At 44.8% G+C, this 17,788-nt stretch overlaps 1 protein-coding gene across 4 annotated transcripts in view; it reads right to left on the reverse strand.

The window, feature by feature from the left end:
• The window catches only part of SIM2 (SIM bHLH transcription factor 2), a 66,976-nt gene that overhangs the window by 13,683 nt on the left and 35,505 nt on the right, over positions 1 to 17,788 (reverse strand). For 3 of the 4 annotated variants that reach the window (XM_031064060.1, XM_005429521.2, XM_031064061.1), the window contains 3 exons: positions 13,166 to 13,251; positions 9,197 to 9,396; positions 5,722 to 5,828 (listed from right to left, as the gene is read on the reverse strand). In XM_031064060.1, coding sequence (XP_030919920.1) covers positions 5,722 to 5,828; positions 9,197 to 9,396; positions 13,166 to 13,251 — 393 coding nt within the window. The remainder of the gene's footprint in view (positions 1 to 5,721; positions 5,829 to 9,196; positions 9,397 to 13,165; positions 13,252 to 17,788) is intronic. The other variant, XM_031064059.1, reaches the window with a different exon arrangement.

Genomic DNA, 17,788 nt, shown 5'->3' on the forward strand with positions numbered 1-17,788 from the left:
TCTGGAAACTCCATCTTCTGACTCTCCTATACAGTTATTTATTGTAAATCAGGGAATCATGGACTGAGCTCGCTGCACAGATTGTGTTCAAAAAAAAGTGGGCAAAGGCAGAAATTCCTTTATATAAATATGATTAAGAAATGGAATCTAAACCTGCTCTCTGTCACTTTAAAACCATTCCCATTGTCCTGTCCCTTTTTTCTGTCACTGACACAGCCAGAGCACACAGCCTTGAGCTGCACCAAGGGAAATACAGGTTGGATAGCAGGGAAAAGGTTTTTGCAGCAAGGGTGAGAAAGTTCTGGAATGGCTGCCCGGGGAGGGGGGGCAGTCCCCATCCCTGGGTGTGTTTAACAAAGCCTGGATGTGGCACTGGGGACCAGGGTTCAGTTGAGCTGCTGGGGCTGGGCTGGACTCCATGGGCTTGAAGGTCTCTTCCAACCTGGGCATTCTGGGAATTCTGTGAATTTTGCCCATATAAAAAGTCCCTCTCCTTCATTTTCATCCATTTCCTCACTGGAAGACTCAGTGAGGTCTCCCACAGTCTGGAGCACATGGGCCACCTCTCTGGGCTGCCTCCTCTCCTACCCATTGCACATCCCAATATATCTAAACTTTCCTTCAATTCCAGTTTATCTCCCAAAGAAAATCAGGCTCTTACAAAATTGACAGGTCTTTCTGGAAGTGTCAATTCTTCCATTTTAGGATGAGGTACCTCTGTGTTCAGAAGGCAACAAAATGAACATCTAAAACTGTCTGCAGCTCCAATCTTTGCTTTCTGGGACAGAGACGGCACTCAGGGAGGGGCTGGGGCTGGGCCTGGAGGGATTTGGGTTGGGTTTTAGGGCAAGGTTCTTGCCCAGAGGGTGCTGGCACTGCCCAGGGAATGGGCACGGCCCCGAGGCTGCCACAGCTCCAGGAGCCTTTGGCCAGCGCTGCCAGGGATGCCCAGGCTGGGCTTGGTGGGCTCTGGGCAGGGCAGGGCTGGCACTGGGGGATCCCTGTGGGTCTATTCCCACTCAGGAATTCCATCATTCCATGATCCTGCAGGACATTCAAAAACCCACTCTCCATGGTGGTCACCAAGCCACCACTCTTTGGGGTTTCAAATCTCTCTTAGGTATCAGCTTTTTGCCTCATTCTTGTTGGTGTTTGTTCCACTCCTACATTTCTACATGGAATTCTTTATGGGAGGAGGGTGTGCATGATTAAAAAAAATCATGAGGAGTGTGTGTGTAAGTATGTAAACACACCTAGAAAATATAAAGACATTTGTATTTTTTAAGTGCAATTTTTCACTGCAAGTTGAAAGTTGTGGAGTGGCTACTCAAAGCTTCTGTTCTAACAATATTAATAATTGTCTCTATGCCACAGTTTTACTATTTCTGAGTGTTCTGTAATTGTGGATGGTGCTCTGTAGCTGTGCTGCCCCATGACTGGAAGTGTCCAAGGCCAGGTTGGGCAGGGCTTGGAGCAAACTGGGACAGTGGAAGGTGTCCCTGCCATGGCAGGGGGTTGGAACGAGATGATCTCCAAGATCCCTTCCAACCCAAACCATTCTGTGGTTTTATGATTTGGTGATTCATTCTAAAATCCAAATGGTCCCGTTCCAGGAAATGATCTTTACATTTCAGCACAGGCCATGTAACAGGTAATGCTTGGAATGTGGTCTGGGCTTTCAGAACTAGGTCTTTGTGCTGGTTTAATGAGCACATTTTCCTTGAGTTCAAATTGCTTTGCTACACTCAGTCTTCCTAAAGAGAAATTAATGCTGTCATGGATCACTAACTATAACAAAGTTCTTCCGTGTGCTTTGGGACTAGTTTTGGCTTTCCTCCTCTCTCGCTGATTTTTTTTTAAATCCCTCTTTTAGCTCTGCAGTTAAGACAGTGTTTGAAAAGATGTGAAAACCACTGAGGGCTACAGCATTCAGCTTTCCTTCCTAATTATGTGGATTAACCAGTATTTCTCTGGGGATGGGGGAGGATTTTGTGTCTCCTGATTTTTTAGCAATCTGGGGAAAGTCTGACCTTGGCTGAGGGACAGTAAGTGAGACAGTGAGTGAGCTCAGCTTCCATCTGGCTCTGTGCTCAGCTGCCCTGTTTGATGCTGAAAAGGAAACCTCAGGAATGGGAGTGAGGCAAATCCACCAGGCAGACAATCTGTGCAGGCTCAGACTTCTTGGTGGCCTCTGCTGCAGCCCAAGGGGGAGGATCCTGTGGCTTTCTCCTCTGGATGTGCCCTCTGTGACTGGGTGTTCCAGGGCTCTGCCTCGCTCCTGGTCTCACAGGGAAGCTGGGAAAGGCTCTGGGCTCTCAGACAGGACTATTTTGAAAGGCTCCACCAGGCTCCCGGGCGTGTGGCTGGGAGTTCCCAGGCTGCACTGAAGGATAGCGCTGCAAGAAATGGATTTCTTGGTTCCACAGTGGCAGCAGATCCCGCTTTAGCTGCCCTGGCATGTCATGGGCACGGCCCCTGGGCAAGGCACAGTGCCCAGCAAACTCATACTTTCTTCTCAGACCTCTGAAAACCTGGTGCTGCTCTGCCAGGAGGTTTGAGTGCTGGCAAAGCAGAGGCAGACCCAACACCAGAGGTGGTGGAACTGAGCTTTTCTGTGAAATAACCCTACAAATACATAGGGTGACTTCCAGGGAGCAGCAGAAGGGTTTGGTGGGGACACCAGCTGGGCTGGGCCAAGGCACAGAGGAGACCTGAACCCTGTTCAAGTTCCTGTGGGGAAAGCAGGGATGTTGCAACACATGGGATGCCCAAAATCCCCCTTAAAATGGTACAAACAAAAGGATTTCTCTGAGGGCACAAAGATATTTTGTCTGTACTGGAACTCTGACCTGTGTTTTAGAGTGCAGGATCCTCGGGCAGGGCCTCCTTATTTGTGTGGCCACATTTCAGGGCAAACACTGTGAGTATGAAAGGGGCTCTGGAAATAAATAACACAGCTTCAAACAGCAGAAGTGTTTTCCTGGAGCTGGAAGCCAATCAAATGTTTCAAGCAGGAAATTCTCTTTGCTGCCAGCACACCTTAGGCAAATATTCACATCTACATTTCCCTCCTAGCTTGATGTTCTTGTCCTATCCCTCCTAACTTGTTCCCCTCACTCTTTCTTTTGTTTTATTCCCTGTGCTGCCTCACTCTGAGTTCAGCTGCTTCAGGGCTTCAGTTTGGGATTTTTTTCCTCTTAAAAAAAGCAAATGGTTATCCTAGTTCAGGGTTGCTTATATATTTTTTTCCCCCTTAATACCCTTATTAGGTGTAAGATGTTTCTCTTTGGATTTCTGCATCAGGTGACACTTCATCATCAGATTGCTTTATAGAATGGTACAACAAACCTGCCAGCCTTTCACTGCTCATGTTCCTGAGACATTTGCTGATGGATGCTGGGGGAGCTCTCACAGTGCTCCCCAGAGGGACTTTGTGCACTTTACATCTGGTTTAATAATTCCCATTACTTGGTATTCCAGCCATGACCCTGCACTGTTCCCCCTGCTGCCCAAGCATTACTCATTATTTTCTGCTTCTTGGGATTTATCTGCTTTCATAAATTCCTATGCATGGCTCCCATTTTTCTTCTGTTTTTAAAGTTTACAGTAATTTATCTTTAATCTGCAGAGCTGCTCTTAGAATCCTATTTGGCTGAGGGATTTTTTCTTTTCCTTGTGGAAGGATGCGGTGGGTAATTCAGCGAACATGATTTGTCTCTTCATTTAAAACTCCAGTCGTACATGGATCAAAGTGGCAGCCACAGAATTATCCACCCTGCTACTCTAAAGTGGAAAACTGTTTTCCAGAGGTGATTGTGGCTGTGGTGGCATCATCTCCCTGCTGGTTGATGAAGGTGTTTCAAACAGTCTGGTGGAAATACTGAGTTTATTCTGAACAGGTCAGCAGTCACATCCACATGCAGATGTCACCACTACAGGGAGGGCGTCCCTGACAGGATTTTCCATGCGCCCTGGTCATTCTTTTTTCCAGTTCTCAGCAGCCCAGAGTGTTCAATAATGTTTTGGTAAATCTGAACTCGCTGTTAAAGATCAGGTTTTGCTTTCCCAGGTGCAGCACACCCTGCCCCCGGCGGAATTCAGCGCTTGCAATTTCAGCTTGGACTTGCCAAACACAGCTACAACCTCCTTGGGATTCCAGATCCTCACCAGTAGCACACACTAAGAGAAGAAGGAAGCCTAAAAGAAGGATTTGACTCTGGCTGCTTCCAGCCTACAGGAGCAATCTGGAAAAAAAATTCCCTGACGTTGGTTTTTGGATGTCATCTTTGCCTCTTATGGGTTGCAGCAAATGGAGCCAAATCCAGAGTTCAGCCATTCCCTCAATTTGCTTTTCAAATTAATGTGCTACTGAATGAACTCCTTCCCAGATCCAGATGTTTGAAGATATGATTAGTGACTCTGTTGGAAGATGGGAAATTCTTAAATGTGTCATTTTTTTCCTGACAATCCATTCTCCGAACCTCATCCACATGCTCCTAATGAATGTCCCTCCAAGGAGTTTTTGGGATTGCATTCCCTTCAAACACAGGATGATTATTACTAACATATTTCAGAGGAATGCAGAGCTGCTGCAGAGTTTTTGTTGTAACAGCAGAGGCTAGTGAAGTTCAGAATTTCCCCTCTCATTTACTTGCTCTTTAGGTTTTCTTTTCCTTCAAGCAATCACCATCCAGAATTAATTCCAAATATTCAAAATAGCCTGAATCCCCTAAGTACAAAAAAATTGGCCAGATAAGTTGGTTTGGGTGTTGTTTTTTTTTCTTTTCAGAAGCCCAGTATATCGAGCTGTATTTACACAATTAATGGTTTCCTTAAGTGATAGCCAAGAACTTTTGAAAATCTGCCTCCAGTCAAGATTTGGAAAGGATTTGTTTCTGCTTTCCAGCATGCTGCTTGTTTTCTGCAAGACTTCTCACTGTACTCAACGTTTTCCATAGAATCTCAGGATGGTTTGGGTTGGAACGGACCTTAAAGATGATCCCAGTGCCACCCCTGCCATGGCAGGGACACCTCCCACTCTGCCAGGCTGCTCCAACCCCAGTGTCCAACTTGGCCTTACACGCTTCCAGGGATGTGGAATCCACAACTTCCCTCTGCTTTTGGCCCCTGTTCATTATCCCTCACCCCAAAGCCTGGATTGTTATTTTGGTGAGGAGAGTTTGATGCCCGGTAACTTGAAGTGTTCAGGGCTGATAAATGACATCAGCCAGGCTTGGACCTGGATAACTCATGGAATCATGGAATCACTGAGAGGTTTGGGTTGGAAGGACCCTAAAGATCATCTCATCCCACCCCTGCCATGGCAGGGACACCTCCCACTGTCCCAGGGGCTCCCAGCCCCAGTGTCCAACCTGGCCTTGGGCACTGCCAGGGATCCAGGGGCACCCTGTGCCAGGGCCTGCCCACCCTGCCAGGGAGGAAATTGTTCCTAATATCTGATCTGAACCTGTAATTTTTCAGTTTGGAGCCATTCCCTGTGTGCTGTCCTTGCATCCCCTGGCAATTGTCTCTCTCCAGCTTTCCTGGGGCTCCTGCAGGCCCTGCAAGGCCACCCTGAGCTCAGGCCAAAGCTTCTCCTGTGCAGGTGAACAATGCCAGCTGTGCCAGCCTTTCCTGCCAGCAGAGCTGCTCCATCCTCTGCCCATCCTGGTGCTCTCCAGCAGCTCCAGGTCCCTCCTGTGCCCCAGCCCAGGTACTTACAGAGGTGGTGAGCGTATCGCAGGTGGAAAACGTCGCAGCCGTGCACGTGGTGGTAGAGGGTTTTCTCTATCAGATCCTGGGGTTCATATCCAGTTAATTCTGTGACCCTGGAAAAGGAAAAATCTGCAATAAACAAAATCTCGAGGAATATTCCGTTTCATTGACCCAGCATTTGATTGTGCCAACAAATCAGTGCCTGAAAGCTGCGGGATGAAATGTGAGTTTTGGAAACAGAAACCTCACCTTTACAAGAAAAGAAACCCTTTCAGGTCAGCCAAAGCAAGGTGCAGCTTTTCCCTGGTACGCCCAGGCAGGAAAAAGAGCTCTTTTACTGATTTCCACCTTGGGCTTTTGCCACTGCCATGCAGGATCCTTTGCACAAAGTTCCACTCGAGGAGCTGCTCATGAAACAATAAAACCTCTCTTGTGGGCTGCTGACACATTTTCATTTGCTTTTGCAAAGCTACAAGTGCAGAAGGTGTGTTGGGCCACATGTGATCAGGGCCTGTGAATAAATCCAGGCTGGTGCCTAACAGGAGAAAAAAGCAGGAGCTTATTGCAGCTGAGAACGGGGAAAGACAAGGAGGTGCGAAGACCACAGGGTGAGGAAAGGAAAGCTGAGGCAAGACTTCCAAAAAAAAAATCCCAGAAGTAGAAGAATGGAACGAATTCAAAACAGCAGCATCTCTGCAGATGTTAAAGAATCAAATTCAGAGGTCAGGCTTACACTGGGTCAGACATGAAGAGTCAAACTTCATGTTTTAAGTGGACTTTTTAAATTTAGTTGAGGAAAAAATAGTCCTTAAAGTACAATGTGCCACTCAGCCAAACTGTGGCTTGTTCACCCAGGGTTTTGAGGGAGTTTGGGATGCCCTGGGCTTTCTTTGCCTGAAAAAGGCAGAACAGTAAGGAATGTCCACATTAACAAGTGACACAGTCCCTTAGCAGATGACACTAAAATTGTCCCTGCTGAGGATCTTCTCCTGCAGCAGCAGAGGCATCTGCACATTTTAATTGCAGGAGGTTTACCTGGGACCTGCTCTAGCCTAGGCCTGTGGACTGAAATATTTATTAAAGCTGGAGTGTCCCAGGGTGTTCTTGGAGGTTGTCCTCCAGTTCAGATCAAAGGAAATCCAGTTTAAATTCCCCAAGCTTCTTCATGCCACGAACTGAGCAGGGATGGGCAGGACATGGACTTCCAAAGGATGTTCCTGGTCTGAACTTTACACTGGTGAGGATGCACAGCACAGGGATAGCACAGGAGTGTCCACAGAAATGAGCAGGGGATCCCAACCAATTCCTGTCATTGTAGGATTGATGATAATGCACATTTTGATTCATTTTTAAAAAGTTTTGTGACTATCGTGCATCTTCCTGACTCTAACCAGCCCACTGGGCCCCACAGAGACTGAGGAGGTTCTGCTTGAGAGAGTTGAGGGCTTGGATTCTTCTGAAGGACCACAACATCAAAAATGCCTTTGAACAGATTCTTGTGTTCCTCCTCTGCAGCGTGTGCTCACCCCAAACCCTCACTGAAGCCAGTCAGGGGCACGAAATTATGATTGATCAGATCCTGCTCAGGTTTCAATTCTCCTTCTGACTTCAGTGCACTTAAAAGCAGGGTGGCAGCTCCGTCCTGCCCCTTGGTGGGTACAGACACAGCTCATCCAAACACAAGCCAGGGGTTCATTTTCCCAAAGGTCCAGTCTCACTTTGAAGCTGATGACACAAAAACCATCACTGACAGTTCCTAGGACACCCAAATTTTGGAAAAGGTTGAATCTGGAAATAAACTCAGCTGTTTTACTTCCTTAACATCAAATCAATCCCTCAGGCAGCCTGGGTTCTCCGGGTTGTGCTGTGCAGCTGACAGGACACACAGAGCTCACCCCGCTGATCAGTTCTGGTCTCCTGAGTTCTTCAAAGTCTTTTTAAACCCCCTGGCAATGAATGCACCACAAAAATCAGAGTGAGCAGCTCACTTTGGAGGGAAGTGACTGTCTCCTCCTTCCAGTGCCCTCAGTGGACAAACTCCTGTGTGGTTTATGTTGTGTCAGGTGGCCAGAAAGGGATTTTGAGCTGCTCCCTCCCATGGTTTCATGCTGTCTGCTATGACTGTTACATCTCAAGATCCATCCCCTTGTATGGAAACCAGAACCAAGCCTGAAACCAGTTTTTTCTAACTCCTAACATGCCCCTGTTTCCAGCAAATACAGTTTGGTTTGCTCAGCTGGGAGAGCAAAAAGGGAAGCTCAATTCCCCTGCTTGTCCCGTGTGAGGATGACACCCATCTGCTCCTTGGTAAACACAGCTCTGCAACAGCTCTGGGTCTGTCCCTGCTCCTGTCAACACCCCTGCTTGTTCTGTGGCCTTTGAAGACACTTCTGTCTCCAGGCAGTTCCTCCCAGGCACATCATTTCCTTTCCCCCACATGCAAGGACATGTTGCTGAACCCCTCGTGCTCCTTTGTAGCCGCGGCACGAAGCGACGCGTGCCAAAAAACGAGGAAGGGTTCCAGAAACAAGGAGTTCTTTGTGTCCCAGCAGCTGATGGAGCCACTGTCTCCTGGGCTGAGCACGCAAAAAAGCCTCTCCTTGCGTGGTTGACCTCCACCCTCTTGGGTACAGAGGTTTTCTCCCACATTCACTGCACAAATGTGTTCCCTGCAAATCCAGCCCGCCAGGGAAATGGGGAATGTGGGACCCACAGGGAAGGATTTTTGAGGAATGAGCATCTTGTCAATACTTTGTGTATTTGGGATTTTCCCTTCAAGGTCTCCCAGACAGCACTGGACAAAGTATTGTGTCCTACAAGGTACATGCTCCAAAACCAGAGAAATGAGTTTCAGTTCTTGTTCTGTGCTTATCTGAGCTCCAGCAGCTGAAGTGGAGGCAGGGCTCTCCTTCCTCAGCTGTTTTTCCCCAAATTTTGTTTAAGAAGGTCCTGTTTTCGTGTGTAGTTGCCAATGGAATTAATTCCCATTCTAGCAACCCCATTACTAGTGTTGGTTTCGTGGTTAAAGTATTACACTAAAACACAGAACTCTCTTTCCTTACTGTTCTCTCAAAAATCATCTCATTCTGGATGATGCCAGCCAGTTGTTTGATCTCAGCATTCCACTTTGGGGTTGTTTTTTTGGGGTTTTTTTGGTACATCCTCATTCCTTTTGCTGGCTTTGCATGATAAAATTTTTATCCTTCCAGGTAAAAAAAAGTTTCACTGCTCCTGTGACCAATCCTCACATAAAGAAACTTCTAGCTGACCCTAAAACTCCAGGTTAAATTGGACAGGCTCTAATTTCTTGGCATTCCAGACAAAGTTTGGTCTATCCAGCTGCCTGAAAGGCTTTGAAGGCCCTGAGTTCCAGATCTACCTTGGACTGCTGGATTTTTTTCCACGGATGTTTTGACCCGTTTGGAAACCGCAGCGCGTAAACACATGAAAGCTGGGTGCTGGAGATGAAAGAGCTGCTTACCTGGAATCGAGGAAAATCAGCTTTAAATCCAAGCTGGCTCTGAACATAAACATGTTGCTGTGGAGCTTGATCTCAGTGATTGCACTGGGAGGCAAAGATTGCCCCACGGCCACCAGCCCCACGATTTGGTAACAGGAGTCGTACAGGGACATATCCAGCATGTACTGGCGGATCTTCAAGTAGCCACTGCAGTGGATCACCTGGAAAAAAGGGGAAAACACCCTCAGGATCTGATGGAAAAGGCCCAAGTCTGCTGCCCACCCAGTGTCAATGAGGTTATAAAGACACATTTCGTGGTTTTATCTTCTGTTCTGCCTGGGTCAGGGTCGGGATTGAAAGCACTCAAGATGGTATTTTGTGTTCAGACTCGGATGTTTCTTGGTTCTTATCACTATTACAGATTTACAAGCCATGAGTTCTACAGCATTTCACCAAAAAGCTACAAAATGGCCCTGTCTCTCTCTCTACAAGGTCTTTTAAGGATAAACTGTCCAATTAAGAAATGACACCTCAATTATTTTCACTTTTAACCCAATAACCAACCACCCGTGCCCGCAATGGGGACTTTTTTATCCAATGACACAAAACCACCCAAACCCATGGAGAAGAAGGAGCAGCCTCTACCCAAAAACCTCCATCTTGCTTTCTATCCATTCCTGTGTTCTAAACCCTTAAACTCTGAGTTTCCCACCCTGTGATATCACACACTTCTATTCAAACTCCACGCCTTTAATCTCAGTTTTATTATTGAATTTTGGAAGCTTCTCCAGGGCCTCAGGTCAATGCAGTGTTCTCTTGGGGGTCAGTGCCTGGCAGCACAGAAAGCCCAAAACTCTCAGTATCCAGGGTTCCAACAGACACACTCCCCCATAACATTACATTCTGGGTCGTCTGTTGATTGCAGTTAATTTGTAAATAGAGATTAAGCCTCAGTAAATGCAGTTTTGTGTTTGCTGACAGCATGATTAATCCAGTACTGAAGCACCTCCTCTCTGGGGACTGCCTAATTACTTTCTAATTAATACTTTAATCTCCTTGATACAGATTTCCTGTAGATACAGCCAGAATTCTTGTTCATTGATAAAAATAAATCTGGAAGTTGTTTATTTTAAATGTCAATCTCTCTCATGCACACTCAAAGATGAATAAAAATATTTACATTTTAACGAGTTATTATTCTGATGTAAGTAAAGGCCATCAAAAGGGCACTTTAAAAACCCAGTGGGTATTGATGCATCACAACAGCAATAAAAATTAACTGTTGTTTATGCAAATGCACAAGAAATGAGTTTTAAGTTCTCTGCTCAAGTTCAGAGGGGTTGTTTTTCTTGACACTTGACCAAGCCCAAGGTCCTGAGCTCAGATTTCGGGATCCCTGTGTACAATTGCTGTTCACAGAGGTGATAATGACAGTGTTAGACTGTAAAAATTCAGTGTCAGCTACAGGGGAGGGGGAAATGCAACCTGGGGACTATTCCAGGCCAGAAGATTTATTTAGTGTGGTGCTGGTGTTCAGAAATCAGCAGTGCCCCTGCCAACTTTCTGGCCCAAGCAACAGGAAGATCGCATCCCTTTGCTGAATTTCTCTGTTTGTTTGGCTTTTAGCTGTGTCCTGTGGACAGGAATTAATTTTCGGTGTATTTAGTGCTCTAAACAACTACCAAACATCACCTGGAAATTGGTTCCTCCTGCTTAACCTTCCTTCTCTCCAGTGATTTAAATGTTCAGCAAAAGCACAGTCAGAGGATCTCCCAGCAGATCTCAATTCCCCCATCACTTGGTCCATGAGTTTTTCCTGTGCTTCAGCTAATGAGGTGATTTCTTAAAAATTAAGTCCTGACTTTAAGCACAGTCAAATGGAATTAATTTAGGCCAACATCTCTCCAGATGAGAGAATCCTTTGATTTTCACTGTGCAAACTTTTAATAGTGAGGCGAAGAAAGTGACGCCTCTGATTAACAGTGATAATTGGGAATTAAAAAACTCAAAAAACCCCCAAAGCCACGTGGAGATGTGACAATTGAAGCTCTACTCTTTTACCTGATTTCAGATTCAGCTTTGGGACAGAAGCATTTTTGTGGGGAGCAGCTGAGCAAACAGGGCTCAGTGTAATGAGGAATTATCAGTGCAGCCAGGTAGGGAAGAGTGCAAACAGACAGATCCACGTCTGCAGCTTGAGCACATTCCTGCAGAGAGCTCTGCTCCTCTTCCAGGCTTTGCTTTTTGGGTCTTGAACCACCCAAAACGAATCCCCAGCAGAATGAATGGGGACGAACCTCCCTGATGGAGCAGAGTGAGCCTGCAGCTCAAAGAGCAGCAAATGCACAGCTGAAAATAAAAACTGCTGCATGTCTGAAAATAAAACCTGCCTGTAAAGGTGACAGTAAAAAGTATTGCAAATCTGAAAATAAAGACTACCTGCACATCTGAAAATAAACCCTGCCTGTAAAGGTGACAATAAAAAGTATTGCAAATCTGAAAGTAAAGACTACCTGCACATCTGAAATTAAAAACTACTGCACATCTGAAAATAAAACCTGCCTGTAAAGGTGACAATAAAAAGTATTGCAAATCTGAAAATAAAGACTACCTGCGCATCTGAAAATAAAATCTGCCTGCGTATCTGAAAATAAAAACTGTCTGTAAGGCTGAAAATCAAGACCACGTGCAAGTCTGAACATCAAAACTACTGCACATCTGAAAATAAAAACTGCCTGTAAAGATGAAAATAAAAAGTAAATTTGAAAAGAGAAATATTGCACATCTGAAATAAAAACTGCCTGTAAAGATGAAAATAAAAAGTAAATTTGAAAAGAAAAACTATTGCACAACTGAAAATAAAAACTGCCCGCATATCTGAAAATAAAAAGTACTGCAAATCTGAAAATAAAAACTACCTGAACATCTGAAATTAAAAACTGCCTGTAAAGCTGAAAAGAAAAACTACTGCACATCTGAAAATAAAATCTGCCTGCATATCTGAAAATAAAAACTGTCTATAAGGCTGAAAATAAAAACTACCTGCAAGTCTGAACATCAAAACTGCTGCAAATCTGAAAATAAAAACTGCCTGTGAAGATGACAATAGAAAGTATTGCAAATCTGAAAATAAAGACTACCTGCACATCAGAAATGAAAAACTACTGCACATCTGAAAATAAAAACTGCCTATAAAGATGAAAATAAAAACTATTGCACATATGAAAGTAAAAACTACTGCACATCTGAAAATAAAAGCTGTCTCTAAGGCTGAAAATAAAATCTACCTGCAAGTCTGAACATCAAAACTACTGCAAATCTGAAAAATAAAAACTACCTGTAAGGATGAAAATAAAAAGTACTGCAAATCTGAAAATAAAATCTGCCTGCACCTATGAAAATAAAAACTACTCAAATGACAGCTGTAATTCTACAACTTCAATGTTTGCTGTGGCTTCGGATTTCGTGTCATAAACAAGAAACATCACACAAGCTGTAAGATTTATAAACAGACTTGGTGGTTGAGTACAATTCCACCCTGAGGTGATGGCAGTGGTTGAGTTTTTTTAGTGTTGAGGCCAAGAAGGTGCTTTGTGCAACTGGGAGGGATGTGGAAAATGTCCAAATTCCTGTGTCTGGGTTCCTGCCTGACCTGCCTCCCATTCCTTGGGGAATAAAACCAAACTGTGCTCTCCTGGCAGCTCCAGAGCTGGACTCCAGAGAATTCCCAGGGACCAAGGGGAGGCAGTGTGCCACCAAGTTTAAGTTTGAATTACTGAGGACATTTTGGGGATCTTTTCTGATTCTTCTTATCACAAACTAAGTTTGAATTACTGAGGACATTTTGAGGATCTTTTCTGATTCTTCTTATCACAAACTTTGCTCTCAGCTACACATAAGTAAAAATAAAACCCCCCAAAACCACCTAGAAAAATAAACTTGTCAATTGTGGGACATTTCAGGGGTGGAGAAGTAATTTACAGACATTACCTTGTAGCCACTACAGGTCAGGCCTGCATTCCTCTTGGCCAGGACACACTTCATCCTCAGGAAAAAGGATCTCTCGATTTCATACTCTGAAAGCACAAAGCACATTTGGCTGCTGATTTATTCCTGAAGATCCCAAACCTGCCCAGAACATTGCCCTTCCCTTGTTGATGTTTCAGCTTTAGGCAGAAGCAGAAATCAGCTGGTGCCTCAGGTTGGAGCTTTTCTGTATTTCACATTCTGTGCTGCTTTAGTGTGTGGGTCTGGGCTTCATATTATGGGATGCTGAGCTCTGTGCACAGAGCAGGGAGACAAAACAATTCCTGCTCCAGCTGGGGACTGCGGTATTTTCTGGGTCCCCCATCGTTGAGAGGAATGCTGAATCTGACTCCATGTTCTCAGAAGGCTAATTTATTATTTTATAATACTATATTATATTAAATAATGGTATACTGAACTATACTAAAGAATAGAGAAAGGATACAGACAGAAGGCTAAAAGATGCTAATGAAAAACTCGTGACTCCTTCCAGAGTCCGACACAGCTTGGCCCTCATTGGCCAATGAGTAAAAACAATTCACATGTTGGATAAACAATCTCCAACCACATTCCAAGGCAGCAAAACACAGGAGAAGCAAATCAGATAATTATTGTTTTCCTTTTTCTCTGAGGCTTCTCAGCTTCCCAGGAGAGAAATCCTGGGCAAAGAGGATTTTTCAGAAAATGTGACCGTGACGGGTGACCAAGGACAAATGACCCAAATCTCAGCCCAAGAGCACAAACACTGTGGGCTGCAGAGAGAAAAACAAGCAGGATGGGACTGCCTGGGCTAAAGCTGGAATGGGACAATGAACTGCAAGGTGCAAATGGAGCAGAACTGATCCCAGGGACAGACCCCGTGCCCGGCCGTGCATTTTGGGGCCATTTTGGTTCATCTTGGGTGCAGCCCTGGCTGGGCTCTGGTGCTGCCCAAGGTGCATCCATGGAGGAGATGCTTTGAATAAATCCCTGCTTTATTCTTTAGCTCTGCCCAGCCTCTGCTCTGGGGCAGCCTGCACAAGGCATCAGCCATTCTCCTTTCCCACTCCATCCCTGCCCTCAGGATTTATTTCACCTTCCTGTCAGGAGTCCCTGTGAAATTTGGCCAACTCAGCGCAATTGGGTCTCCAAATTTCTGGTTTACCACCACTGATGTTCAGTTTTGGTTTTTTTTTTTTTTTTTAGTGTTGGGATTCAATATGTGAGACGGTATTTTTTGTTTGGATTTAGATGTTTGTTATTGTGATATTTTATGAAAAATCCCTTTGCCAGGATTTTTCTCCTGAGAAGCCTCAGAAATGAAATGTAAACAACAACTATCTGATTGCTTAAAATGTAGTTTGGAGGTTGTTTACTAATAGATGCATCTTTGATTGGTTCCATGTGAATTGTTTGTACTTAATGGCCAATCCCAATCCAGCTCAGGACTCTGAGTCTGTCCCAGGTTTTTATTATCATTCTTGTCTAACCTTCTGATCTCTCCTTTCTCTTTATTTAGAATATTTTTAGTATAATATTCTTTTAATATAATAAATATCATAATATAATAAATCAACCTTCTAAAAACTTAGAGTCAATAATCATCTCTCACCTTGTCCTGGGACCTACACACAAGAATTAGTAACCACAGATGTTTATTCGTATTTATGTATATTATACTTTTATAAGTTGTGCGTTTTATAGAACTTTATTAATAAACTAAAAAAGAGAGCTGTATTTTTTAATAAGGTCTTTTAAGGTTAAAATGTTTCATTAAGAAATTATATTTAAATTATTTTTATTTTTAATTTAATAGCTAATTTGCCAGTGTATCCTCCCCAGTACCCCCAAAAGTAGGAGAAATGAGCAGCAAAACAAAAAATAACTGAATTAAATTTGCAATTGTAAAGCTGATTGAAAGGAAAATAAAGTCCTGGGATCCTGCTGGATGCTGCCACATCCATCAGAATAAAGCAAAACTCAAAATATCACAGCTGGGTGGTTCTTGTAGGTCACTTCCAGCTATTCTATTCTATTCTATTCTATTCTATTCTATTCTATTCTATCCATTTATTTTATCTATTTATTATTCCAAAGTTTTTGTGTTCCAATTATTTCTCTTTTAATCATTATTTCCCTATTGCCTGCTCAGCCTACAGATCTCTCTGCCCGGAGAGGTGGAGCTGAGTAGGTTCAGTAAAAGCTATAAATGAGGCAGAAATTAAATTATTTAATTCAAATCCCAGCCCAGATCTGTCCAAACACCTGCCCAGAGCTGAAACACAGTGACCTGGGGATAAGAACACAGAAAATCCGTGGTGTGGACATGGAGAAGTTGTGTTATTTCCCAGAGCACCATTTCTACAAAGGGTCTCCTCTCCATTAATCCCTTTTCCTTTATTAGCATATCCTGCGACACAGTTTGACTTTAAGGCAAGAATAAAGCAGCTTTTTTCTGTTTCACAGATTTGTATTTTCATATTCTCATAAACAAAATAAATGCCATGGTAAAGAAAAGGAGTCTTGATATTTTGGATAAAGAATTTGTGCATTTCTCCACTCCTATTGCACGACTGCCAAGCAGGATTCTCCAAGCATTTCTGTGAAATTATGGTTTTGTTTATGGAAGCCAGGATTGTCCATCCCTAGAGGAGCAACTCTGAAATCCATCTTTGCTTTCCAATCCATCTTTAATCTCTCTTGACAGAAAACAGTCACAGAATCCTGTGGTTGCTCAGTGGAGTGAGGAAAGAAAGATCACCATGAACTTTTTCCCTCACAGCTTCACCTCTCATGCCTTTGTTTTATTCTGAGGTAAAATCTGCTCTTTCATCTCCCTTTTCCAGATTTTGACATTACCAAAACATGACACTACTATGTTGCAGAACCACTTTGTAAAAGAATATTCCTAAAACTGCCCATGTGTTGCTTTAGGAATGGGGCACCTCCTCTGTCACTGCCCACCAAAATCTGGAAAGAAGCATTCAAATGGGGACCTCTTGTCCAGCCAGTGATTTGTGTCTGCTCCACAGAGCAGCTGGGGTGCAAACCCAAATTCCAGCTCTGGTGGAGGAGATGGAAAACGGAAAAGAAAATACTTTTTAGAGCACCTAAAAACGGCCACCTGATCCCACCTTCCCTCCTGTCCACCCTGTGCCTGCCTGGAGCTCCTGCATCCCACAGGTCCCCAATTCCCTGCTGGAAACACAGATAACAGAAATCCCCTTCACTGCCCATCCCCCAGACACTCTGCAGCGTTTTGGCCCTTTCAGCTGTTCATTTTTTTGGATCTGCTCTGTTCTGTGGAGCCTCACGTGCTCTGCTGTTACTCTGGTGGGATCTGCAGAGCATCTGGGGCCTACACAGGCCCGGGCCTGCTGAGAGAGCTGGGGAGGATCTCAGCTCGGCTCTGCTGAGCACAAGGTCATGGATTTGTGAGGGACAGAAAGGTTTGGCTTGGAAAGACCTTAAAAATCACCCAGTGCCCCCCCTGCCATGGCAGGGACACCTCTCACTGTCCCAGGCTGCTCCAGCCTGGCCTTGGGCACTGCCAGGGATCCAGGGGCAGCCCCAGCTGCTCTGGGAATTCCATCCCAGCCCCTGCCCACCCTCACAGGGAAGGAATTTTTCCCAACATCTCACCTAAACTTGTAATTTTTTAGTTGGAAGCCATTCCCTGTGTGCTGTCCCTGCATGCCCTGGAAATTGTCTCTCTCCAGCTTTCCTGGGGCTCCTGCAGGCCCTGCAAGGCCACCCTGAGCTCAGGCCAAAGCTTCTCCTGTGCAGGTGAACAATGCCAGCTGTGCCAGCCTTTCCTGCCAGCAGAGGAATATCCTGAAACTCACCCAGTGCCACCCCTGCCATGGCAGGGACACCTCCCACTGTCCCCAGTGTCCAGCCTGGCCTTGGGCACTGCCAGGGATCCAGGGGCAGCCACAGGTGCTCTGGGAATTTTATCCCAGTCCCTCCCTGTCATCCCAGGGAGCAGTTCCTAATTCCCAATATCCCATCTAACCCTGCCCTTTGTCAGTTTAAAACCATTTTCCTTTGCCCTCATGAGAAGTTCCTCTCCAGCTCTCCTGGAGCCCCTCAGGCCCTGGAAAGGGCTCTGATGTCTCCTGGAGCCTGCTCCTCTCCAGGCTGAACAGAATACAGGACACCACCTCTTCCATCCCTTAATTCTGAATAAAGGTGACACCAAATTGCAAACAAAAAAAGAAGTGCAGGGCTCTTACAGAAGAGATGTCTGCAAAAAAAACCCACCCAGTTTCAGGATAATCCTAGAAGTTGAAAATCCAGGATTGGCAAAAGGGGCTTGCAAACATTTTGATTTTCCCTGGTAATGATTTGTTGGGGGAGAAAAGCAAAACCAGTTCTGTTGTCAGTCCATCCTGGAGTTCCAAACTTGCACAAAGTGTCCAAACTTCCCTCCCATTTGTGCAGTTTGTTCTGTTTCCTGCCCGTGTTCAGAATCCTGGCACTGCTGCAGAGGGGAAATTCTCCATTATCATTCCTCTCATATCCAAACTCAGCCATTCACTGACATTTGCCTAAATTCTCCTTTCCTCCTCCAAGTGAAGTTTCCAAAGTTTTCTCAGGGAAGGAACT

Source organism: Geospiza fortis, unplaced genomic scaffold, assembly GCF_000277835.1.
Source record: "Geospiza fortis unplaced genomic scaffold, GeoFor_1.0 scaffold409, whole genome shotgun sequence".
In the NCBI taxonomy this organism is placed as follows: Eukaryota; Metazoa; Chordata; class Aves; order Passeriformes; family Thraupidae; genus Geospiza; species Geospiza fortis.